The 27,661-nt window shown below is 36.6% G+C and overlaps 1 protein-coding gene across 10 annotated transcripts in view; it reads right to left on the reverse strand.

Annotated features, from left to right (window-relative positions):
- The window catches only part of adarb2 (adenosine deaminase RNA specific B2 (inactive)), a 619,893-nt gene that overhangs the window by 76,769 nt on the left and 515,463 nt on the right, over positions 1-27,661 (reverse strand). For all 10 annotated transcript variants that reach the window (XR_015524676.2, XM_087309035.1, XM_087309033.1 and 7 more), the window contains 2 exons: positions 11,930-12,016; positions 10,355-11,280 (listed from right to left, as the gene is read on the reverse strand). Coding sequence is in view for 9 of the 10 variants with exons in the window: in XM_087309030.1 (XP_087165156.1) it covers positions 10,355-11,280; positions 11,930-12,016 (1,013 nt within the window). In the remaining variant the exon portion in view is untranslated. The remainder of the gene's footprint in view (positions 1-10,354; positions 11,281-11,929; positions 12,017-27,661) is intronic.

A 27,661-nucleotide genomic window follows, 5' to 3' on the forward strand; every position in this document is an offset into this window, starting at 1 on the left:
ATTAATAGGCAATTTAGTGCATTTACTTTATAGATTCTTCTGTTTGTAATTTTGGCCTGTGGCCACCCTGAATAGATGCTCTTTTATATTTACTAATTTTTTCTGTAATAAATCTATTCAATTACTCTCAACTGAGAGTCCGAGTTAGGTTGTCGACCGAAGGTGATCTTTTGCATTAAGTTTTTGTTTTGTTTAGGAAATCCACCACCCATACACATTTGTTTTCTTTGTTCATTATGCCCATGTTGTTTTCCCCTAGACTTGGGGCATAATAATTGGGGGCTCGTCCGTATATATATGTGTATTTTAATTATTTAATTGTTTATTATAATATATGCAACATTTATTTCAAAATATTGCAAAAATGGCTGCTTGCATATATATTTTTTTAATTTCAAATATATATATATATATATATATATATATATATATATATATATATATATATATATATATATATATATATATATATATATATATATATATATTAAACATTGGGCCATATATGAACACTCACATAAAATGATTACTAATATATTTAAACATGTATAGATATACTTATAATTTCAATGGCTGAACAAAACAACAACATGCAAGTGGTGGCCATTTTCACAATATTTAAAAAAATATGTAGCATATAGTCCAAATTTGCATATATTGCCATATGCAAGATCGCCTTGTTGGAAAGTACACAAAAATAAAGAAACATGGTTACAAGTAACCTCCATATTTAAAAATTGCAAAAAATATCTGTGAGGAATTTTTTTTTACCTGTTGATGCTTTAAATATGTACACCATACTGCAAAACATTAACTTGTTATTGTTAGACATCAGACTGAGCCGAAGTTGATGAGTTTATTCAATACTATTTAAATTTGCCCATGACGATGGAGTTATTTTGAGACTGGTGTTAGTGGCAACTTTTAAACCACTGATGCTTTCTAACAGTATTTAAAAAAAATAAAATAACTAAACGGTGCCTGTGATGTGGAGAGTCTCTAGGAGACGCTGATAATGTTAATCAATTATGCTCATAATGTCTGTTTCACACTTGGCAATCTGTATTCTCTCTCACTCTCTTACCATCCTGCCATCTCTAATTTTTTGTGGCAGTCTTAATTAATGATTTTTGCTTCGTGGCTGCTGGAGGCTTGTTTATATCTGGTGTGATTAAGTCAGAGGGTTAAAAACAGAGAGAGAGAGAGAGAGAGAGAGAGAGAGAGAGAGAGAGAGAGAGAGAGAAAGGGGTACAAAAATAATCACCGAATGGCAGGCTGGTGGACAAGGTCACCTTCACGTGTATGAAAACAGTCTTAATTCACTCTGCTGGGGAAATTACCATGCTAGATTAGTCAAAGTCCGTGCATACTTTCGGCATCCATATATCAAAAGAGCGGCATAATTCGCTGGAGCAGAAAGCGAGACACCTACATGTTGTCGTTCCTCAATGAGAAATCTTAAAGGCACGAGAAGCGGACCAGACCAAATATAAATGGTCAGAATTATTAGCCCTCCTGTGAAATTGTTTTTCTTTGTGAAATATTTCCCAAATGATGTTTAACAGATCAAGGATATTTTTCAGTATTTCCTATAATATTTTTTCTTCTGGAGAAAGTCTTATTTGTTTTATTTTGGCAAGAATAAAAGCAGTTTTTTTAAATTTCTAAAACCATTTTAAGGTCATTATTAGTCCCCTTAAGGAATATTATTGTTTTGATTGTCTCCAGAACAAACTAATGTTATACAGTGACTTGCCTAAATACCCTAACTTGCCTAATTAACTTAGTTAAGCATTTAAATGTCACTTTAAGCTGAATACTAGTGTCTTTAAAAATAATTAGCCAAATATTATGTGCTGCCATCATGGCAAAGCTAAAAGAAATCAGTTATTAGCAACGAGTTATTAAAACTATTATGTTCAGAAATGTGTTATCTTGGTGTTATTCTGGAGTCTGATATGAGTTTCAGTAGTCATGTCAAAGCAGTAACTAAATCAACATACTATCATCTCAAAAACATTGCAAAAACTTGTTTCCAAAGTGGACCTAAAGAAACTTGTTCATGCTTTTATCACCAGCAGACTGGATTACTGTAAGGGCCTCCTCACTGCCCCTTCCCCCACAAAAACAAAACAAAACAGCCAGACAGTTACAGCTCATCCAGAACGCTGCTGCCAGGATTCTGACCAGAACCAGAAAATCAGAGCACATCACACCTGTCCTCAGGTCTTTACACTGGGTCACAGTTACATTCAGAAGAGGTATTGCAGTATTATTACTTGTCTATAAATCACTAAATGGGCTAGGACTTTAATACATTACAGATATGCTCACAGAATACAAACCTAACAGATCCCTCTGATCATTAGAGTCAAATAAATTAGATATTCCAATAGTTCAGTCAAAGCAGGGTGAATCCGCCTTCAGCTACTAACAGCACTCCAGAAAGTCTGTTTAGCTGTGCCTTTACTGAATGAGCACTGTGCTACATCCGACAGATCACACTATTGTGTCTCTCTTTTCTTTTTCATTCCTTTACAACCTGTGTAAACACATTTTAATCAGTTTTTAATCGCTTTTATTATTGTTTATGTACAGCACTTTGAATTACCCTTGTGTATGAAATGCACTATAGAAATCAACTTGCCATGCCAGTAGCCCTGCTATACTGAATAACACAGACTCTGCTCAACAGACGAAAGCAACTCAGAGGTTTGAAACAAAAGATGAGTAAATGATGACAATTTTCATTTTTGCATGAACTATCACTTTAACAATTACTTCCGAAGACCTCACACTTCAACTCCAGCTTTACGTTTATGAACCCATTCTCATTTTGAGCTCATTCTGCAATATCTCCCCTCCTAAGCGCTATACTTCCACTAACACTGTATCTGACTCCCCCTTTTCACACACATCTCCCTTTCCTCTTTTGAAACTCTCCCTTCAACACTCAGTTCGTCTGCGTGATCCATTTCTGTAAGCCTTTTAAATACCGACTGCAGAATTCAAGCACATAACTGGTCTCGGCACACTCATGATTAGACAGTGATTGATATCAAGCAGCATTCAGTGGTAATTTCTTCAGTCAAATACTCTGTGGTCTAAAAGGTTAACTATAGTAGTGACATGGCCAGGACCTGCGGTTGCAGCGACGTCGCCCCCTTTTGCTTAGACTCTGGCCTTTTCCTGTCTAAACAGGGTTTGCGCGTTGACTTGGCAACGCTGCAGATATTTGTGACTGCGCTGAGAGATTAAGTGGCCAATCAACCTAACCATGCACTGCAATCATTCCACCGTATAACGTGGGCAGACTTCTGATGCCAAATCAGTTTGTCCTGCATTTATACTTCTAAGAAACAGTGAAAAAAATAGCTTGATGAAAGTGTGACTGCAAATCAGATTCTATCTAAAAAAGAAGGAAGATATATTCTATCAAATCTGGCAAACTTTCATTGATTATTGACATACATTCTACTAGAAATGGTCAAATTGAAGAGGATTAGACTAACTTCGATTAATACTGAAGGTCAGTATTTATTGATTTGTTTTTAGTTTTTATGCATTATTTTTATTTTATTTTTAATTATTATTATTGTATTAATTTATCAATTAATTTATTTTTTTCAAATGCATGTAAAACATCATAATCATATTGTACATTAACATACTTTTTTCCCCAAAACAAAGAGAGAAAAATAAAACCAACACAATATTAGATAAATATAATAATAATAATAATAAATACTAAGAAATAAACAAATAAATAAATAAACAAATAAATACATAAATAAATAAATAAATAAATAAATAAATAAATAAATAAATAAATAAATAAATAAATAAATAAATAAAGTCAAAAACATGCAACTTAGAAATGTTGGGTAGATCCAACAGAAAGGTCCACCATTTTTTTTCTAAAGTCGTTGGTGATCCTGTGACATTGAACAGTGTTTTCTCAGGGGTGCAGAAGGAAATAAGTTTGTTGATTCAATGTTTTGTTGATGGCGAGTGAGATGATTTCCAGTTAATTAAAATGCATTTATTCCCCATTGTATTATTATTCTTAAATGTATTAATCTATAATTATTCTTGTTATTATTATTCTTTTTATTATTTTACTTTCTTGTGTTTTGTTTGTATCTTTTATTGTTAATTGTTGTGTAAATGTTTGTCGGATCAACATTTGTAAGTCAATTTGTTATTTTGTTATTCAAAAAAAAAATATATTAATAGAAAAAAAGTTGAAAAAGCCAGACAACATGTTCAGGTTAAAGGCAAGGTTATTATAGTTTTGCGTTTTTAATTTGTTTTAATTTCCAAACTATTTTTTGATTTTTCTGTACTTTTCAATAGTTCATTTAGTTAATGGTTTTATTAGTGTTAGTTTGAAATTTATTTTGCGAACACAATTTCTTGTTCTACTTACTAATTTTACTTTAGCAGAGAAAAGAAGTTTAAACATTAACTTTTGCACAAACCTCTTGCTAATAAAAATATTTTATATTAAAAAACCGAACCAAAAAGCAAACAGATGCAATAAATAACAGTAAAAAATCTCTATATATTAGACAGCACTGTGATATACAGTTAAACATGTCTAGTTTATATTTTTTTGGCAAATAAAAAAAAAGTTACAAAGGCATGTTTTTTTGTTAATATAGAAAATATGTATTATATACAGTAAAAGCGCATCTACAGGTGTTTCTCTAAATGAGTGCTTATTAAATCTAATAATGATTATTCATTTTGTTAATAATTATTTGTTAACACCTTAGTTTATGTCGCTACTAGTCTATTATCAGCCTATTATTAGGATATTAAGTGTTCATTAGTAGTTATAAAGTATGATTTATCCCTAAACCTAAACCCAACTACTACCTTACTAACTATTGATAAATGGCTAATTAGTAGTAGATTGAGCTAGTAGTGTTGGTTAATTGTTTGTTAACACCATGAATTGTGCCCTAAACTAAAGTGTTACCAATTAATTAGCCAATTTCAGTGACTTGTTAGCTTTAGTTTTCATTCACTGTGATTTTTTTAGTTAACAAAAATGTTTTTTTTGACAAATAGTTTACTAAAATAACCTTGATGCAAGGCATGGCTTTGTAATCTTCCTGTGCGTGCTTATTAGCTGGGAATGAAGTAGGAGAAACACTGGGGGATTATGATCCGGTGATTGATGGATATTTTTGGGGCTGACTTAATAAGTCCTGCTTCGTACCTGGTTCTCATATTACTTCTTCAATGTTATATTGACTTTCACAGAGCATGCAGGTATATCCCTGCAGGGAGTATGCATGTGTGTGTGTGAGTGTGTCATTATTTAGAGATGTGAAGAAGCATAGGGATGTGAGCAACAAGGTATGCAGCCTCGATGACGGTTCAATTTTTCATTTAAGAGGTGGTGGAGAAGGGTAGCCTGCAAGTTATTGTTCATATTTGCCTGGGGCATCACAGTTCTACAGCCGGCCGTGCCTACAGAATATTCTATCTGTGCCAGAAATGCCTGCCACCCACTGGAGTCTCCCTGTCCTTCTATTCCACTCCAAAGGTGACCCTTATTTCACTCTCTCTATGCCACTGTTTCTTCATCTCCATTTTAATCTTCCTAAGCTTATTTGTTCCACTGGAAATCCTGGGTAACCATCATCTCATTATCCTGTAATGCTCCTGGATCAGAATCTAACCAGAGGTTGGGGAAAACAGTTTTTAATTCTTTTTCATTTTAATTATTTCATTTTGTCAATGAATTACTTAATTGTTCTGTTGGATACATTACATTTTACTGAATTACTACTTGGTTAAAATATGTTTAATTAACAAAAAGGCCTCATAAATACACAAAAACCAATGAATGAACGAATCAAAGAATGAATAAATAAAAGAATAAATGAATAAATCAAAGAACGAAGGAATGAATGAATCAAAGAATGAATGAATCAAAGAATGAATAAATCAAAGAATGAACAAATGAATGAATCAAAGAATGAATAAATCAAAGAATAAATGAATAAATCAAAGAATGAATGAATCAAAGAATGAATGAATCAAAGAATGAATGAATGAATGAATGAATGAATGAGTGAATGAATGAATCAAATAATGAACAAATGAATGAATCAAAGAATAATTTAATGAATAAATCAAAGAATGAATTAATAAATCAATCAAAGAATGAATGAATTAAAGAAAGAATGAATGAATGAATCAAAGAACAAATTAATGAATCAAAGAATGGATTAATGAATAAATAAATGAGTCAAAGAATAAATAAATAAAATAATAAATAAATTAATAAATCAAAGAATGAACGAACAGATGAATCAAAGATTGAATTAATGAATGAATCAAAGAACGATCAAATTAATGAATGAATCAATCAAAGACTAAACCCAACAACCCAGGCTCATTCTGGAAACGTAGCCCTATATAGATTTCTGGAGAGCACCAAATACGTCCCAAGAGCTACGTTTTTTTCGAATCCACCAGAGGCAGCTGTGTACGGTTTTTAAGATCTCAAATTTCTCTTGCGAGTGCCATTCGCACCTGCTGTACTAGTGTAAATCCACCAGAGCCTTCTGTTGACTGACTGACTGACTGACCAACCGACCAATAACCCCCATCTACCCACTTCCCTAAACCCAACCGACAGTGTTTTCAAAAGCAAATTTTAAAAAAGCCTAGTTTTACCATGTTTTCAGATTTTACCACATTCTCACCCCGTTATTTACATTATTTTTTGGCTTTTGTTTTTGTCTTACCCGCTTTCTGGAACTGTTCTTCTCCTGACTCTAACCCCGTAGTCATGGTCAACTTCCCTATGTGTCTCAAGTCTGCCGACATATGCTGCATGCAACTGGACAAACTGGTAACAGCGGGATAGCCGTCCATACAGAGGTAAGCGGTCAGCTGGTAGTGCGAAAAGGAACGCCGTCATGCCGCCCCGTAGCATTTGTTTTAAAGACGAAATGCAGCCATATATCCCTCTGGCTACATAATTTGCGATCTCCAGAAATGTATATAGGGGGACGTTTTCAGAATGAATCTATGTTGTATTATTATTATTATTAATTATTCTTATTTACAATTAAATATTAAAATATCACAAATATAGGCTGATCTCACAAGGAATAATAACTATTTTACGTTTTGTCAGTTTAGTAGCTATACTGTACACGTTTTTTTTAAAAGGAGACATGGAACCAAACCACAGCCATCACTGAGGGATGAGCAACTCATTCTAAAGTGTACAAATGAGATGAATTCACATGACTTAGGCACAAAATCAAAAAAGTTAGGAATTGCCTTGAGATGAGATGCATGAAAACTAAAAATGAAATGCCTCCACATATCCACGTTATAGACAGAAATGCTGTTCCTATAGAAAAGCTGCTACTACTAGTTGCTGCATTGAATGTCATTAAAGGAAAGCAGAAAGAAAGAGAGAAATCTGGGGTCTTGAGAGCAGTGTGACAGCGGCAGAGCTGGCAGCGGTTGCTATCAGCAGGGCCCTGCGGCACAGGAAGACACCCTACAGGCAGTGGTTTGAGCGCCATCCAATCCTTAGATCTCCACACTACTGAGAAACCATCATACAAGCTCAAACACACACACAAGCGCAAACTCACGTTTCACTGACCAGATGCTGCTGGGTCATTCTGTGATGCAAAAGGAGAAACATTTCTGATTTCATGTACATGTTTCCGTCATCGTTTCTAAGAGACTCGACTGCAGACGCCGTATAGTCTGACTTTCAAGAATTTCCACAAGGAAGTGCATTTCTGGAACTAAACTAGTGAGGCAAATCCTCTTAGAAATCCTTTTAAAGAGCGTAGCGAGCAGGAGAAAGGAGAAGTTTCTCTCCGGCAAACATGTGCAGGTTGTTTGGCTGCTGTAGTAGGAGAGGAAAGACAACATTCTCCCTGTCGGCTCTGTGCAGGAACGGGGATGAATACTAATGCAGCGCATGAAACTCTTGCACTTACACACAAATGAGAGCTGCTGCCCACATACAGTATACGCATATACATTCACATGCTTGAGGAAAAAAAAACTAAAAAAGTTACAATGAACTGTAGAGTCGCATATATTTGTGATTGTTTTGTAAACTAGGAAAGGCAAAGCTCCATTATTAAATGGTAAAGGGCCATGATTGGCACATGTGAATTAATTTGAGGAATATGTTAGAGGCAAGTCTCAAACTGGTGTGCATATCTGAAAACCATCGTTTGCCAACTAATGTCGCAAGTTCCATCGGTACAAACGTAGTTTGCTGATTTGGCGTTTCCCAAATCCATCGATTTAATAAACATTCACAAACTGCGATGCAAACTTGTACGCTTGCAATTACACATATAGAGCTGTAGTCAGAAGCATGGTTCATGGTTCTATTCCCAGTTATTCACCATATGCCCTATTCATTTTAAACGTTCCAACATACGCACACACACACACACACACATATATATAGGGCTTAATCAATGCCGAACAAGCCGGATTCAGAACCTTTGAAATCAGATCCCTCACCTTCTTAATATTGACAATTGCGTTCCCTTCGTGGTACACTTTGAAATCATTTATGCATTTTATTTTGAACACAACCGTGGCTCATGAGGGCTATAGATGACCTATTATTTAAAAGTGGAATTTATGCTATATAATTTATGTCTCCAAAGCTCCTGAAAACAAAATATAAAGCATAAATTAATGAATTAAAATTTGAATTTACAGTAGGCTATTTATTAAGAAATTTAAAAAAATCCTACTTAACAATAATATAAATAATAATAATAATAATACTATTACTACTACTAATAATACTACTACTACTACTAATAATAATAATTATTATTATTATTAGTTTTTATTTATTTTTTATTATTGTTGTTATTATTATTATTATTATTATTATTATTATTAAGTAGGATTGTTTTCATTTCCTAATAAATTGCCTATCTCAAATTACAACCATTAACGATTGACATTATTTCAATATTACGTGTTAGCTTTTTGTAAGTGGTTTTATGTTTAAAAACAGAATATTGATAATATTTGTAAAGGAAACATAGGGCCTATATGTGCCGTTTACATATATTTCAATTAATATGGAAAATCAATGCGTAATATTGGACAAAAAAAAAAAGCGTGTTAGTGTAAAACAATATAATTTTTACAAAAAAAAAAAAAATGTTTCTCTGTAAAAAAATGTGTTACTCCACCCCGTTTAGAGCATCATTATGGACATTTTAAGTTATAACTAACGTGGTTCAAGCGATGGATCAGCGACAGAGCAACTACGGTTTTGGGAAACACTCGTCACTACATTGTTCTTTTCCCAAACGACTGTGTACTATGACTAGCGTCCTATGATAGTTCAGTCGTAAATTCCCTTGCAGTTTGGTAAACACACCCCTGAACAATTCTTCTGGCATGTAATATTATGCAACAACTTAAATAAAGCCATGGAACATATACATAGCTACAATCTTCATGTTAATCTGCATTTTGCCTTTCGGTTTAATTATGCTGTATTCAGTGTAATGACTACATTTCATGAATTAACAAATTAATTAATTCATTAGAACATCACATCAATCAAATAATCTTAATAAATGACTGACTGCTCTCTCTCTATGCTGATTAAATGTGGACTCCATCTGGACACACAAGAGCTTGAAAATACACTTTAGAGTTCTCTACGAAGAGGGAAAAAAACACCATTTCCCTAGTCTGATTGCTATTTACATATTTGACTAAATAACAAAAGAATGGGTCTGAGGATTGTTTGTCGATTTGCTCTGTGCTTTTTTCAATCTCCTTTGGGCAACAGATTGAATTAACGTTTATAGACACTGCCATGTCATACATGAGGAAACTAGAGATTGTGCAAAATAACAATACTTTCGCAATTTAGCTCTATAAACACATCCAAAGTGAAACGAGGAAGCGTTTGTTGCCGCATCGACTTTCTCTCTGGAGTCAGAGGTTCCCGAATGATAATTTGCCTCATTTACATCCTTTTTCCGTATGAATAGATCTGTGAATAGATTCTGTTTACCTCTGCTTTCCTAAGTACACACGCATGTGTGTGTTTACACTAGATATGCCGTCCTGTCCTGCCCAAAGCAAATGTTAAAGCCTGTGTGCTAACATAAAATGCTTCCACCTTTTGCTCTGTCCTCTCCCCCATAATCCATCTGCACTGCCCCATGCCTCCCCAAACATTATCTCCTCCCTCTTAATTAAGTCTTGGCTGGCTGTTCTGTATGCCCGTGTTCCCGCTGCTTTGGTTATTAAGGCCCGCCGTATGGAGCGGGTGGCCTGCCAGCAGCTGGACTGGAATACTCACCTGGGGCAAATGAGGGCATTTGATCCTACTGGGCCGGTGTCCCGCTCTCGCCTCAGGTGCCAGCCTGAAGTTGAAGAGTGCCTGCAGGGCGCACACAGCCGCCTGCCTCTTTGCCTGCTTCTTACTGCGACCCGAGCCCTCGAATATCCTGCCATCCACTCGAACTGCCATGATGAAGCTGCGGTGCGCCCGCTTGCCCTGGGCGTGCTCCGACAAGCAGGCGTATCGCAGGCCAGGCCGCAGGTCATTGAGCAGGACGACCGGGCTAGGCTGGGGCGGGGAAACTGGAGCTGGTGGAAGGCAGGGGTCTTCTTGCCTGGCCTGTACCACCATCAAGTCCAACGTGTGGCGCAAGCGGAGAGCACTCGATAACAACTCGTTCTCAGCAGAACGGCAGCCGTCAGGCTCGAAGCCTTTGAAAAGAGTGTCCGGGAAGTCGGCCTGGTCTGAGGTGAAGTCGGCTGTAGGGTTGCTCAAGCCTCCCATGGCCAAATGAGCTTGCGAGGCATTGGGGAACTGGATGAATGATTTGAGAGCCATCTCGGCGGCTTTCATCTTAGCCTTCTTCTTTGTTGGACCAGTACCCTCAAATGTTAGTCCATTGACTTCTACTGCGATGGAAAAGAGTGGTGCGTGGACCGGTCCTGTTTGAGAGACCATTCGGTACTGTAGGCCTGGTCTCAGCTCGTTTAACTGGACCAGGGCATTCTTTGGTGCATCAGACCATGCAAGTTTCTTGCAGTACAGCCGCAATTTGCGCAAGTGTCCATTATTGTCCTCCTCCAAAGGCCGCTTTCTTTTGAGGCCAGATGCCCCATCTCTGGGTGAATCCGAGAAGAAAAGTGTCTGACAGTCTGATGTAACAATGGCGCAATCCTCCAGATTTCCTGTGTTACGGTTCTCCTTGACCTCAGCACTGCTGGTGCCTATGTTGAAAGCAGAAATTTTGTATTATTAAAGAGGTAATTTTGCCGTCTTCTACTCTGTTCTGCCTATGATGAAAAGCCTGTAAGTTCATATACTAGTTAATAAACTCTCATTTCCATCCCAAAAGCAGCTGCTCTTAACAGTTTCCCGTACGACAAAGCCAGCCTTACTTAACTGTTGCAAAAATCTGAGGACAAATCCTCTAAAATGGGGCATTATCTAGCAAATCACTCTATAATCTCCCACAAAATTGGCTTGGAGTCCATACTTAAAGTGGGTACAAATCGTCTCTCCCATATACAATGCAAAGGAGGCGCTGTTTTGTAATGCCGGGGAGCAGACGGTTATGAGATTTCAGAGTGTGAAAGTCTGATCACACATTAAAGCCTCTATTTCACACCCCAACTGTGTTGTGATGGAACCAAATGAAATTCATCTGTGAAAATAAACTTCAACACATGGATGCAAGCCTAAATTGTCAGTAAAAAAAAAAAAAAAAAAAAGACTGAAATGTTCTTTAGTGCTGTCTGCTTTTAACTCTTAAGTGGATATCGTAAATCAGCCATACACACACACACACACATATATATATATATATATAGACAAAACTTCAACATTAGGATAGAAAAGGGTTTGCTGTATACTGACTCAGTGTGTCCTCATCTTCTGTTCCGTTGGCCACCGGGGTCATGTACTTGAAGGGGGCGATCAATGCAGACAACATGTTCATTTTTTCTAAAAGGAAAAAAATAAGAAAACAAAAGAAAGGTCATAACAAATCCAGCAAAAAGATTAAAAATGATGATAAAAAAGATGACGTTATGTGAACTGAAATATGGTTCAATGTAACAGGGTTTGGTAAATTGATAAGCCAAGGCTGTATTTTCCTCCGGATCCACTAGTGTGTTGTTAACACTGCAGGTTCTTATTAGCGACTCTCCTGGGCTCAACCCAGACTGTGGGGAACTGACAAAAGCTCCTGGACTAATAATTACTTCCCACCTTTTCCCAGCATCTCCTAATGATCAATAATGTTAATGGGCTGACAAGTAAAAATGAGCAGCAAGTGAAAAAAGAGGGACAGTAGGAACAAAGATGCGAAATAGAAGCCTGCTCGCCATTTATTTCTGCTTCTGACTGCTTCAAACAGGCAATTTCTGATTAAAACATTTTGCATTTTGACCTAGTTTAGAGGACCTGAAGTCAAAATAGAACATCTGTCCTGGAATTAACAAGTGGCTTTCAAACTTGTTGAATATACTATGCTTTCTTCTTCTTCTTCTTTTGTCTTAGTCCCGTATGGTTGCGGGGCCGGCTCTTTGAAACAAGTCCTCCATTTAGACTTGTCCATATGATAACGACTTTTTTACACATTCCGGCCGGCCTGTCACCCTCATACACTCATACACAACGGACAATTTAGCCAACCCAATTCACCTGCAGCATGTCTTTGGACTGTGGGGGAAACCGGAGCACCCGGAGGAAACCCACGCGAACGCAGGGAGAACATGCAAACTCCTCACAGAAATGCCAACTGAGCCGAGGTTTGAACTAGCGACCTTCTTGCTGTGAGGCGACAGCACTATGAATATACTACGCTTTATTTAACTGAAAACCAAATGTCATGTAAACATTATTAAAGTGCACATGGCACCAAAACTAACTATATTGACTTTATTAGCTCGCATTGCTAATTTTGGGGTGAACAATTCATCTGTGCATGTCTCTAAAGAGCACCTATGATGAGAATCATCTTTTGTAAGCTGTTTGGACATAACTGTGTGTAGCTATAGTGAGTTTACAGTCATACTGGACTGATAGAAACACAATAAGACTCTTTTTTTTAATTTCCTGACGTCAAAATAAAATTCAAATCCCTCCCATTTTGAGGCCCACCGCAACATGACGGTTTTCCCGCCCACCGAATTAACTGACAGACACGTGTTAACATGTATAATCATATCAACAAGACAGGCCATGTGCAAAGCAACCGGAATTATCTGCAGCTCAAGAATGAGTGTTACAAGTTTGAAATGTTTTTAAAACCGTGCATGTTTATAATAAATATAGTAAAATCACTGTAATTCATCACCACAGCCACATAGTGTCAGTACAATTATGAAAGAAGATGCTTCAATCCCGGTTTGTGGACTTAAATCAGGTTTATTCTGTGCAGAAACGTGCAAAGCTAAAAGCGCACAATTCATAACGACATCATTGTTGCAGAAAGGCTTGAATTAACTCCACAACAAATATATCAAGTACTGCAGTACAGGAGGTCTGCTTTATTCTTGTCTGTCACTGTGCTGTTTATCTAAATGAAGGCTGCACGCACCGGTGCAATACAAATAGATCACTGACACGCAATCTATTTGCTATCTATCACAATCTGTCATCTACATTGGCCGCAGTGTATGTGTGTGAATATGTGTGTATGCGTGCGTAAAACATATTCTTTACATTATATGCTTATGCCCTATTGGCGGTTCATTCCTCTGTGGTGACACCGGATTAATAAAAGGACTAAGCCAAAACGAAAATTAATTAATGAAAATAAATGAAATAGCTATTAAAAATCGGTACATGTCTGTGTATGTATATGCAGCACTTCTCATTTTGCCATTAGAGCAGTGTGCAGAGATCCTCTATGGATCCCCAACCATATCTAAGCCCCTGATGTTTGTAGAAACATGAAAGCGAGTGCTTTTGACCAAGGGTAGAGTGCAGAGTCACCTTGGGGCCTCAACCCTCGCTAGGCACCAACATAAAGAAACCTGGGGCTGAGTCATTTTGACACAGAGGCACCTTGGGGCCGTAGACCTAGAAGAATACTATACAAACTTGGAGGTGGCTAATTTGATGTTAGTGTAAAGAAATATTGCCCCTGCCATATCTTGGCACCTGATTAATGTAGGCATAAGGGAGTGAGATCTCTTGCTCGAGGGTAGGGTTCAGAGGCTCCTTGGGGTCCCAAACCAAGCCAGGCGCCAGTGTTTTATTTATTGTAAAACTTGTGGGTGATGTTATTTCGACACGAGGGCAGTAGAAAGAAATTCAGAAACTAGCTCTTTTCATGAAGTGTAAGTACAGAGGCACAATATGATCCAAAGCTAAGATATCCTTTAAAGCAGGGGTCATCAAACTTGTTCCTGGAGGGCCGGTGTCCTGCAGATTTTAGCTCCAACCCTAATCAAACACACCTGATCAAGCATGGTAAACAGTGTGATTACAAAGCAATACAGATGTATATTCATGCAGGTATTTAATTAAGCACTGTAAAATGAGTATTTGCTTCAGTGTAAGTACATATTATTTAAGGCCACATAATATTAAGGGGGGCCGAAAGTGTTTGTGTATTTGCGTAATTATGCTGCTGTATAATCATTATATAATCAGTGTCATTAAATGATCTCAAAATGACAATAATATTGCTTCCTGCAACAATTTCTGTGACAATACTGTATCTGCACTTTTTTCATTACCATGTGGGAACAGCAATGCACCTAAACAGACCACTCGTGATCAGATTAACAATAATACCTGGTGAACACTGGGCTTTTATCATATTTATGCACCTCTTTTTTTACTAGAGAAAATATATATATATATATATATTTTTTTTTTTTCAGGACACAGATCAGATGCAGTCGAATCTGGGATTGCCAGCCATAAGCAGACAATCTGAGAGACATGAAAAACACAAAAACAAACTCGCTTGTCAGTCCAGCCACAAACACATGTCGAAAAACCTACTTCATCATCTTGTGGCCAGGTTTTCAATCACATGCTTACAAAGATCTATTTGCACGCTTCGGAAATGGTTTGCTGTCTATTCCATATCATAGCAGAGAGTCAAAAACAATTCCAGCACTTACTGTAAGCGGAAGGAAGTGACACCACTTAAATAAAAGAGAGTGCCATCACTGGGGGAAAAAAAAAAAGTTTTTGTTTGGTTTCTAGTTCAAATATCAAGAATCAAGAAATATTTTCAAATCAAGAAGCATTTATATGTATAAACATATATCAACAGCAAAACACTTTTGTTGCATAGGTATTTGAATTATATACATATATAAATACACACAAATATTAAAATTAATATAATAAATATCAAAATATAAAAAATAACACTCAAATACACTCAAAAGTTGTTTTTTAGTTATCTGCTTGTTCAAACTACTTTTTTAAAATGAGTTGAATCGACACAATCTTGATGTTTTGCTGGACAACTTAATTGTTAAAGTTAAGGAATTGTGTGAAACAAATAATAATCCTCTACTTTATATAGCGCCTTTGAATGAAGCATCTTAAGGCACTTTACAGACATAAAATGTGCAGCACTAAAAGGATGAATGCAAACAAAATGTAATAATAAAAAATAAATAAAAACGTAAAATAATAATAATAATAGACCTAAAGAATAATATATAAGTCCAATAAAATTAAATAAAAGCTACCCTAAAAAGTTTTTGAGAAAAGTTCTTGGTTTTGAGAAAGGTTTTGAGAGCTGATTTAAAAATACTTGTATTTATATATAAATAACAAATATCCACAGTACACACACATATTTTACATAAGAACATACTTTTATTTTGGATGCAATTAATCACGCTTAAAATTTTTCCAGCACTAATTATTTATAAAAAAAAACAAAGACAATATTTGATATTTGATATTTGTTGATTTTTAAATTTTTGGACTAAAAACTAGACAAAAACATTTATTCATTCATTTTCCTTCGGCTTAGTCTCTATTTCAGAGGTCGCCACAGTGGAATGAACCGCCAACTATTCCAGCATGTTTTATGCACAACCCAGTACTGGAAAACACCCATATACAATCATTCACACACACACACACACACACACACACTCATACACTTTGGCCAGTTTAGTTTATTCAATTCACCTATAGCGCATGTCTTTGGACTGAGGGGGAAACCGGAGCACTTGGAGAAAACCCACGCCAACACGGGGAGAACATGAAAACTACATTCAGAAATGCCAACTGGCCCAGCCAGGACTCGAACCAGCTACCTTCTTGCTGTGAGACGACAGTGCTTACCACTGAGCCACCATGCCACCCTAGACAAAAACACTTAAAGAAAGAAAACGGACAAAGTCAATATGGTAACAATAATGGCTGGGTTTACCCAAAAGTCATCACGTGAGAGTCTAAGGCACGTGTCGGACGCCCCCACCCGCCCCCTGATGACTGGCAATACCACAATCTAAAACAGCCTCACCTATCAGCCAGCCATATGAAATCCCTCTTGCTTGACTGAAACGTGACCAAACCCTGGCAGCGGGGAATTTTGACAACTCGTAATGTGTTGAGTGTGATAAGGAGCAGGAATCCAATTATTTTGCTTTCCCAAGCAGTAGTGGTCAAGAGATTCTCTCTCTCTCTTCCTCCCATCAGAAGTGTGTGAGGATTTATAGGTCACATATAGCACAAACCCGAGTGCTGAATGTCAGCACAGCAGATACGGTAGCTGCATTGTACGTTTCCTGTGTGTCACTTCCTGAATGATGGCCGAGGAGCAGAGGGCATGAATAAGTGATGGGAGGTGCTATCGCTGTCATCAACCAATCACGAAAAGTGCTGAGACAGACACTCATACTGATGTTGAGGTCTCTCCAAGTTCAGCGGTATCTAACAAGCTCAGAGCCAATGAAGGTTACACGCTTGAAGCGGCACCAAGGATCATCCGAGGCCTACAGGAAATTATATGCGAAGTCGGTTCATCTCACAAACGACAAAAGGGTAAGGCGTACTACTAAATTTAGACAGAATACACAGCTTCTTTAAAGGGTGTAGTGACAGCATCTGGATCCATGACAAATAAGAGCACCAACAATATAAGGACAAAAAATGTAAAATATGTGCTTCAGCCTGCATTATTTTTTGAGAAACTTGCATCTTTGACACATGTTTGACTGGAGTTTCTAGGTAAAATGGACACTAGGGGGCAGTATGAAACTAATAACTTCTGTTCCTTTTCACACTAATGATAATAACAAAGACATGATGTTGATAACACGTAATTTCAGTGCAGTTCCTTGCATAACACCAAATTAATCAATATAGGGTTTGAGTTTGGTGACGCCTGCATCAACAAAAAAGATAAAAGCAATGTAAAATTAAGGTAAAACTACTTTTAGTGCACTTTTCCCTTGCGTTTGGTTTTGAAAACACTAGTGGTTGGGTTTAGATCAACACAACTTCAAATCAACCAATTATCAATGTAATTTGACGTCATTATTAGACGTCAAAATAACATCCTTAGATGCTGGCTAGACATAGAATTTTGGTCATGACCTAAATTTAACCTAATATTAATGTCTTATGATGTTGTGTGCCTACTGGGATGTCTTTGGATTGTGGGGGAAACCGGGGCACCCAGAGGAAACGCACGCCAACAAGGGGAGAACACGCAAACTCCACACAGAAATGCCCTGCCCAGCCCAGCTAGGACTCCAACGAGCAACTTGCCACCCTGTGTTGTTTCATCTTGTTTTAATAAAGTAGCTTGAACAAGCAGCAGAAATCACATATTTGAGTGTTACATGTACTTACATTTGTTTCGTTAATTCGGTTATTCGGTAAAACAAACATTTTAAGTAATCTGAACTAATTCGGTTTGACAGTGAGGTGGAAACAGCAATGGATCAGAACTAACCACTCATGATCAGATAAACAATAATCAACAAAAATTTATGCACCACATTTTAACTGTTAAACGACCATTTTTGACATTTGTGAACAGCCAAAGCAAGTAATTTACTTCCATTTGCAAGTACTTTACAGCATTTTGAAAAGTATCATTTAGTAGAAAGGCCTAGACGTCAACAGAATGCACAACAGATATATTAATGAACAGAGTGAAATATGAGGAAATGTATTTTGTGAGGGTTCTGATAGTAACTAAGGAAAAGATCAATAACAGAAACAAAAGACGAGCAGCGCACATCAGCCAGACACAATCAGTGGCCTCTTGCTCAGTCAGTTGTCACCGCTGGATGTTTTGTCACGACACCCTCAAGCGCTTTGACTCGCCTGTCGGTGGATACAAACAAATGAGCAACTAGCTGGAGCTCTAAAAACCAATCCATTACTGCTGCCATGTTGAGGAAAGATGAATCATTATTCTCTCTGAAACTACAACTGTCACGATTCCCAGATTCCAGCAGTTGTAACACACAACACAAAAACTACTGTATTATTCAACAAATACCTACAAAGTAAGTAAAAGATGATGTAGGGGTGGGACGGTCACAAAATTGTCAGTTCATTGTTTTTTTGCCTTGATTTTGGGTGATCCCCAATTATAACACTTAAATACCATTTAGAAAAAACATAAGTGTATAAAATACAGTCTTATAATATAGCGGTTACAATATTTTAAAAATAAGTTATTCCAAAGGTTGTGCATTCAAAATTTTAGCCTTTAAGTTTTCATTTAGTCTTTTGTTGTCGATTAAAGGTAACGGGAACTGTTTTAGATAATTACATTTTATTAGATTAATAGGTTGTTGTAAGAGAATATTACACAACTCGATTCTGATTGGTCAGTTGCAAAATTTCAAAGTATGTTATTCCAAGATAACAACCGCTAAATAACGCAGGCTCATTCAGGAACTTCGAATCCTGTTTGACTGTCAGTGAAAACCTTCAAATCCATTGACTTACATACGTGCATTCATATGTATCTGCTTGTCTGTCCCGCTGCGGTTTTTCACTATTTTTGACTGTTTGAGATTGAATAATGTGCAGGTTAGTGTATATTCCATCAGCTTCACTCAGCCAGTTTTGTTTTTGAATGTTTGGCACCATCTTGAGACAGAATAATGCACAGGTTAGTGTATACTCCATCGGCTTCACTCAGCCGGTTTTGTTTTTGACTGTTTGGGGCCATCTTGTGACTGAATATTGTGTAGGTTAGTGTATACTCCATCAACTTCACTTAGCCAGTTTTGTTTTTGACTGTTTGGCGCCATCTTGAGACAGAATATTGTGCAGGTTAGTGTATACTCCATCAGCTTCACTCAGTCAGTTTTGTTTTTGACTGTTTGGTGCCATCTTGTGACTGAATATTGTGTAGGTTAGTGTATACTCCATCAGCTTCACTCAGCCGGTTTTGTTTTTGACTGTTTGGTGCCATCTTGTGACTGAATATTGTGTAGGTTAGTGTATACTCCATCAGCTTCACTCAGCCGGTTTTGTTTTTGACTGTTTGGTGCCATCTTGTGACTGAATATTGTGTAGGTTAGTGTATACTCCATCAGCTTCACTCAGCCGGTTTTGTTTTTGACTGTTTGGTGCCATCTTGTGACTGAATATTGTGTAGGTTAGTGTATACTCCATCAGCTTCACTCAGCCGGTTTTGTTTTTGACTGTTTGGGGCCATCTTGTGACTGAATATTGTGTAGGTTAGTGTATACTCCATCAACTTCACTCAGTTTTATTTTTGACTGTTTGGCACCATTTTGTGACTGAATAATGCACAGGTTAGTGTATACTCCCCCAGCTTCACTCAGCCGGTTTTGTTTCTGTGAGCTAGCTTTTTTTGACTGTTTGGCGCCATCTTGTGAACAATGTTTTGTGGCAGGTAGCCACACTATAAAACTGTTTCAAAAATTCATTGATGCTGTCAAAGTAAATCAATACTTTGAACAAGAAGCAAAACTGTATATTTTGAGTGCATATACATCTGACACTCGCTCTTTCCATACATGTTTATCTGACCCTACTATACTACTCTGAGTATACCTGACAATACTCTAAAGCACATAAAGCAGGCAGTGTCAGGTCAGAAGTGAAGGAATGGCGTGTTGTGAGCAGACAGAAGAGCAGAGCAACACTGTAAATGCAGAAGAGGAGCAGAGCAGAGGTAATGAGGCAATCACATCTCCCCACGGCCCTCATAACCGGCAGGTCAGACGAGACGCTGGAGACTCCATTCAGAACGGCAGCGGGGAAATCACTGACTCTCTTTATCTCTCTCTCTCTCTTCTGCCTTTCTTTCAATCACTCTTTCTGTGCAGGAGATCAGCGATTAAACACTGGTGAAGTGGCAAATGAGGGAGGCCGTATTGTCTCGACTTCACGCTAGCAATCGGATTTCTGTCAGACCGCTCAGCTGGAGACTGGGAAAGACACCTTTTGTGTGCTAACCACAGATGTGTGTGTGTGTGTGTTAGGCGTACTTAGCTAAAGTCTGGAGATTAATTTGACCCTAAAATTTAGCTAAACGCAACAACATCTCCTTTTAAGGACATCTATCTATTTCTTCATTCTTTCTTTGCTTTTCTTGTTTTCTTTCTTTCTTTCTTTCTTTCTAACCGTTTCTTCTATTCTTTCTTTGCGGGTTGTAAGGCTAAATGTTTAGTATCTTCGCTCAATTGTGATAAAGCTTCTCATTATTATTTTCCATAAAGTTATCTCTATATATGTTTGACTTGAACTCACCTAATGTTTATGCTCGTGATATTTATATTATTTGTTAATTAATGACCACTTCATGTGAATCTGCGTCTCATTTCGGAGTCTGCTACTGTTCACCGGAGGTTGCATTTCAGTCATGGATGCAGGCTCAGACAGCCTTCCTGACTTAATAAAACAAATATACTGTTTTCCACCAAGGCAATTTGGGGTGCTGGATATAAAAATATTATAGTTGGCTAAAGTGGCAGTAGGTGGGTTAAAAGAACCAAAATAAAGACAGCATTCCTGCGCGTAACTCACATTTTCAAAGCAGAATATATGACTTCAGCACTGTTTTTCAGATAAACAAGAATGTTGACTTAGCATGTTTCTTAAATATCCCCAAACATATTATACTTGTATGCTTCAAGAATTTACATACAGCACCTTTAAGTAAAAAATAAATCAGTTTACAAAGTTTTGAACAAGTTGATAATAAATAGATAAATAAATAAATAAATAAATAGATAAATAAATAAATAAATAAATAAATAAATAAATAAATGCAAACTTCAGGGAAAAAACAAACAAAATAAAATGAATAAAATAAAATGTACAATGCATTCACATAATTCTAATTTTAACAACAACACCAATACTAATAATAGTAAAAAAAACATACAAGTAATATGAATATTTAAATAAGTAATTATGAGTAAATTAAGTACACAAACAAAATGAGCCACTTGATAATTTTGGCAATACATAAATAAAGCAACTTTCAGGAAAAACTAAAAACAAAATCTATTATGCATTTCGTTTTAAAACAACAATTATGGTAAACAAGCTGAAATAAACTTCTCTTCATAGCATACCAATACAGGCCGACACAGCAAGCAGAAACAGGTTCTGTGATGAGGCCGAGTGAGCAGACGGAGTGATATTTAGCACCCGATTAGCGCCAACAGCAGACATAGTGCAGCGGCCATCTGCTTTACATGTGTTTCTCTTTTCCATGCCAGAGACAGAGGTTTAGCATACTAGCTGCTGCTAACGCCACTGTCCGCGGGCACCAATCCTAATCGCCCGCCACAACAGCTGTGGGTACAGACAACCCGTCCAACACCAGATTAAATTAACGTTACGAGATCAGCTTTTGTGCTTATTGGCATTATGTGTCAGAGGAACGGCTGGGACTGAAGTCTGGCAAAAGCACAGAGGTTATAAAGGTGGTTATGAGGCAGATTCTGCAGAAAAAAAACAATCAAATATCTGTTTAAATGTTTGTGGTCAGTGAGATTTATGGTAAAACAATGTATATTTTAAACAATTTAACATGTTTAATATATACTCATTTATATTCTTTCTAGCTCCCAATTCTGATTGGCTGATAGCCATGCAATATTCTAATATTCTGCAATTAACAGCACTTGCACAGCCTCTTCACCCTTGTGCATTACTCCACCCACATAGAGCGACAGCAGATCAATAGACTCACTACAGTTTGACAAATATTGCAGCTGTTGGACAAGATAATGTACTTTTGAGGCTTTTTTTAGATGAGAATGTAGTTGTGTAGATTGCAATTATGCAGTTTATTTATAAGGATAGCGTTTATTTATTTATAATTTCGGAGATTCAGCTTATTAGCGGCCATCAGCCTGTCATACTGAGCAGAGCAAAGACGGTTGACGTTCTGCCACAAGATGGTGACAGAGACCGCATAATAAGCCTTAAAAAAAAGGGAAAACTGCATAAATTTCAAACTAAAGTTGAACAAATCTTTAAAAAACAAGTAAGTGACATTCAAAGTCGATATCTCTATCTTTTGTATTTTGTAGTGCTGTATTTATACCATAGTAATCTGCTAGTGTTTACTCTCAGTGTTTGATTTTCTCTTTTATACACATGATTATGCCGTTGAACTGTTGTATAAATGCAATATCACACTCGTAAGAGTGTTATGTGGCTGTATATGGTCACTGGTGGGACAACAAGGCACTCAGCCTTGAGCAAACCCACTCTTCCCACCAGTGTCGATATACAGCCATATCTCACTGAACACCTTTAAATAAAATGCATTATTATTATTTTTTGACAAATTGTCAATTTTGGAGAAAAAAAGGTCTACATGCTAAAAAACAATGTTTTAATCTAAAATTTGGGAATAAATATGATCTGACATTCATAGAATCAAAAAAATATTAGCATTTTACTCTAACTCCTATTAAAAGAAAAGTCGAGTAAGAAAAGCTGGGTATTTTCAAGAATAAAAAAAATTATAATACAGTGTCTATTAAAGCGTCTTTTATTCAGAAAAAAAATTTAATTATTAATTAAAAATTCATTATTAATTCGGTCAATTTAAGAAATACATAATAATAATAATAATAATAATAATAATAATAATAAAAATAAATATTTCAAACAACACAAAAGTACACTAAAAACTGAAGAAATGATGCTAAAAAATTCTGCTTTTCAATACAAAAAACTAATATTTTTTAACACACTTCTAAAAAATTACATAAAAAAGAACTTCAGATATTTGAAGTTATAAAATGTACATTTTAGGTGGGGAAAAATGAAAAAAAAAATAAACAAGTATACATGCAACTAGAGTTTTACAAAACAATGTTACACAAAAAACTGTCAAGTTTGTCATCTGCACTCAAATCTTCTGTATGACGAGAAATCCCAAAACACGTTTTCAACTTCTCCTAAAGTCTCTTTAGCGTCAGCGAATGTCAGCGTAATCTCTTTGCAAACACTCATGATCATGTCAGCATCACATGTGCAGCGTTCCACTCCTCCACCAAGAAGAAAAAAACTTTGCTAGATTTATCATAAAAGCTTTTCAGTGTAACAGAATGACTGCAAAAGACTAATCGGTCGGGAAAGGAGTTTAAACAAGTATTAAAATTTGATCTCACTTGAAGACTGACTGAGCAATTCCAGTGACGCATCCATGATGGTGATACAGTGGGGGAAAGGAGTGTTGAACACGTCACAGTTTTTCTCAGAAAACATATTTCTAAAGGTGCTGTTGACTTGAAATTTTCACTGAATGTTGGTAACAACTGAATAAAACCATATAAGCAAAGAAAACAAAACTGATTTGTTTACAGACAAAGATCTGTGTAATAAAATGAAATGACACAAAGAAAAATTATTAAACACATGAAGAAAGGGAGGTGTAGAAAGGCAGTGAAAGCCCAGACAGCAGCTGAAATCTCTCAGTAGTTCTTCAGCAACCCTCTGCCCTTCCTCCGTGTAAATGAATATAAGATGATTAAGATGAAACCAGGGTGGACATTTCAGCAAGACAATGATCCAAAACAGCCAAGGACATTCTCAGATGCTTTCAGAGAAAGAAAATCAAGCCATAGAATGGCCCAGCCAATCACCTGACTTGAATCCAATACAAAATAAAGCTCAGACTTGATAGTCGAGACCCACAGAACCATCAAGATTAAGACACTCTGTTGAAGTCTATAAAAAACTCACGCTGGAGCAATGCACGTGACTTCATTCTCCATATGAGAGGCGTCCTTAAGCTGCCACCACAAAAAAAGCCTTTTATATAATTTTACTATAAATAGTAATAGATTAATAATCTTTCAGATTTCTTTTGTATTATTTTCATATGTATATTGTTTGGGTTTTTCCCAAAAATCTGGTTCAATTCCATGTCAACAGCTTCTTCTGAAATATTATTCCCAGGAAAAAACGTGACGTGTTCTATACTTATTTCCCCCACTCTATATAAACATAAATCTGCTTTTATGATACAGGGCCTGGACAGAAATAAAAAGTCTCTCCATCCCGGACGGTGGTGACGATGTGGCCAGTCAGGGCAAGATGAGACTGATCGCAGCTCCACGCCGCAGGCTGCTTCATCAGAAGGTGTCTGGGATTCATTCAGGATGTGCTAGGGAGAAAGAAATTGGTCTCCATCTTTAGCTTCTATCGCTAGACGTAGACACACTCGCACACGTGAAATACCCTCAAGTCGAATCTGACTGAAAAGTTCAGTGGAAATCCAAGTTAGCCAAGAGCTACAGCTTTGACGGAACTTAAGACAGACATCTTTCGTGTCCTTTTTAAGAATAAAAGTTGACATTTAGGGTCCTGTATTAGGTTTTGAGTCTTCGTAAGTGGAAGCATCGCATAATATGTTTGCAGATATTTAAGAATCATGCTACATTTCTGATTTACTGTTTGAATTCATTGCCAGGTACATTATAACTTTAAACATCTCGTGTTATGTCAAGCTCATACATTTCCATTTTGGTAAACGACTTCATATAATATAAACTGTTGCTTACAGATATAATACGTGACAGAAACAACTGAAATGGTTGATTATGAATCTGCCAGCAGTTTCAGAAACAATCATTTAGCATTTCATTGTTTGCCACTGAATCATCATTCAATCGATTCATTCAAAACAGCTGATTCATTCAAGAATTAAGTGTCTTTATTCATGAACAGCTTACTAGATCACTGACTCACTCGATTCATTCATAAATGCTGACTGATTCAACTCAACTCTATTGTCTTTACAAAACTTCAAAATAGCAATAAGACAAAAACAACATCCTGGATGTACTTTATCCCATTTATTACGTAACTAATTGACACAAAAGACTGAGCCATAATAGCTTATCAAATCTTTAATTAAAAGGCAAAGCTGCCAGAAATGAGTGAAGTTTTAAAACTAATTTCGCGAGGCGCACGTGATACGATTAATCACGGCTGGTATATATATATATATATATATATATATATATATATATATATATATATATATATATATATATATATATATATATATATATATATAGATATATATATATATATATATATATATATATATATATATATATATATATATATTATTTATCTGTCACGTTGCTGTATTTGAGTGTTCAAAAAAACTAGATAAGTCTGTATTATTAGTTTCAGCGGTTGTTATCTGGGAATAGCATACTTTGGAATGTCGTAATTAATAAATCAGAATGAAGGTTTCCAGACAGTAGTGTAATAAATTAGCAATTTCAGATGAGTAGCAGTGCGATATGGCTGTATATCAGCACTGGTGGGAGGTGTGTGTTGGCTCGAGGCTGCAGGCAGAGTGTCTTAGTGCCCCACCTGTGCCGATATACAGCCATATCGAACTACTACAAGTGTGATATTACATTTATACAACAGTTCGATGGCATAATTGTGTGAATAAAAAAGAAAGTGAAACATCAAGAGTCTCAAAAATCCTTTTGTAAGCGGAACTACTTTCTTCCACCGTTCATACATATTTGCAACTGTCCGGCAGAAACAGCAGAAACTGTTACTACCAACGTTGCTTTAGAGCTAGTATTTGAATGATTCTCTAGCGTAATGTCTAAAGTGATGGCAGAACAGGTGATTTTGCTCACATTTTAAGATTATGAGGCTTAACGGCATGAAATGCCATCAGTCTACAGAGATTTCCTAGTTTTTCTCTGTTTCAATCGGGAGATCACAATAATTAACCAAGAAAAAGCCAAAGCAATACAATTACTACCAAATTACTACGGTATAAATACCTGTTCAGTAATGATTTGTTCAGCTGTAGTTTGAAACGTACGCTGAAAAATGCTGTTTTTCTCCCCTAAGGGCTTATTATGTAGTCTCTGTTGCCATCTTGTGGTAGAACATCAACCGTCTTTGCTCTGCTCAGTATGGCAGGCAGGCCGCCTACATGCTGAATCTCTTAAATTATGAATATTTAAAAAATCCTTATCCTTATTAATAAACTGCATAATTGCAATCTAAACAACTACATTCTCACCTGAAAAGGCCTCAAAAGCACATTATGTTGTCCAACAGCTGCAATATTTGTCAAACTGTAATCTTCTGCTCGCCACTTGTGTGGGCGGAGTTATGCACAAATGTAAAAAGGCTGTATGAGTGCTGATATTACTTTAATATCTCACAGCTATCAGCCAATCATATTCAAGAATTAGACAAAACTGTTGTATAAATAGAGTTAACGGTGTGATTCAAGGAAAGCATTTTACCATTTATTTCACAGGTAGCTTATATGTGATCCTACAAAGAATAACCACATTTTCACAGGACATGAGGATGAATAAATGATGATAGAATCTTCGGGTAAACTTTCCCTTTTGAGACCGACGACAAAGAGTCCATACGTTAATCAGTTTGGATTGCATTATAGAAATCCATTTAGAAGAAAGGAAGAACGAAAGTAAGTGGACTTCAATATACCTTCCAGGCAACAGAGGTATCGCCAGACTCAATGTAATAACCAGCGCAGCTAATAATAGCTGAGAGCGCGAGTCAGCTGTGGAGTCGAGCAGATCAACACTTACACCCTGTGACAATGTTTGTTTTTAATCTGAGTCGACTCCACACACTCAATCCCTTCACCTCAGAGACTCCACTCCATACATCACGCTGAATTATCTGATCTCCGTCTTTTTATTCCGTCTGCTCCGCGCGCTTAGCCTCAGATCAACTGCGTCTCTGCCTTGTTTACTATTTCTCCGAGTGTCATTCACAGGCCCACAGACGCCATCCAACAATGATACGTTCTCACTAGCAATCCCTCATCTCGCCTGTTTTTTTTGACTGTCTAACACGTCTCTCTCTCTCTCTCTCTCTGGCTTTCTCCAGGCAGTTTTCTCACATTCTCATAGCTAACACTTCTCAGTTATGGCTTGCCATCCATACTGTATAATACAAGATCATCCCATGTTTAAAAGAAACAGATACGCAATCTGTATTGAATCCATCTGTTGCAGTTTGTCTGTTTTTTTTTCATTAAAACATCCAAAAACCAACAGAACAGTGTTGAATTTGGTAATCCAAATGTGTCAAATGATGTTTAAATGCAGACAGATAAGCAGTTTTAACTCGTGAGATGGTGTGTGTGTTGTGAGTTAATGCTAA

Source organism: Danio rerio, chromosome 24, assembly GCF_052040795.2.
Source record: "Danio rerio strain M-AB ecotype USA chromosome 24, GRCz13ab, whole genome shotgun sequence".
Classification (NCBI taxonomy): Eukaryota; Metazoa; Chordata; class Actinopteri; order Cypriniformes; family Danionidae; genus Danio; species Danio rerio.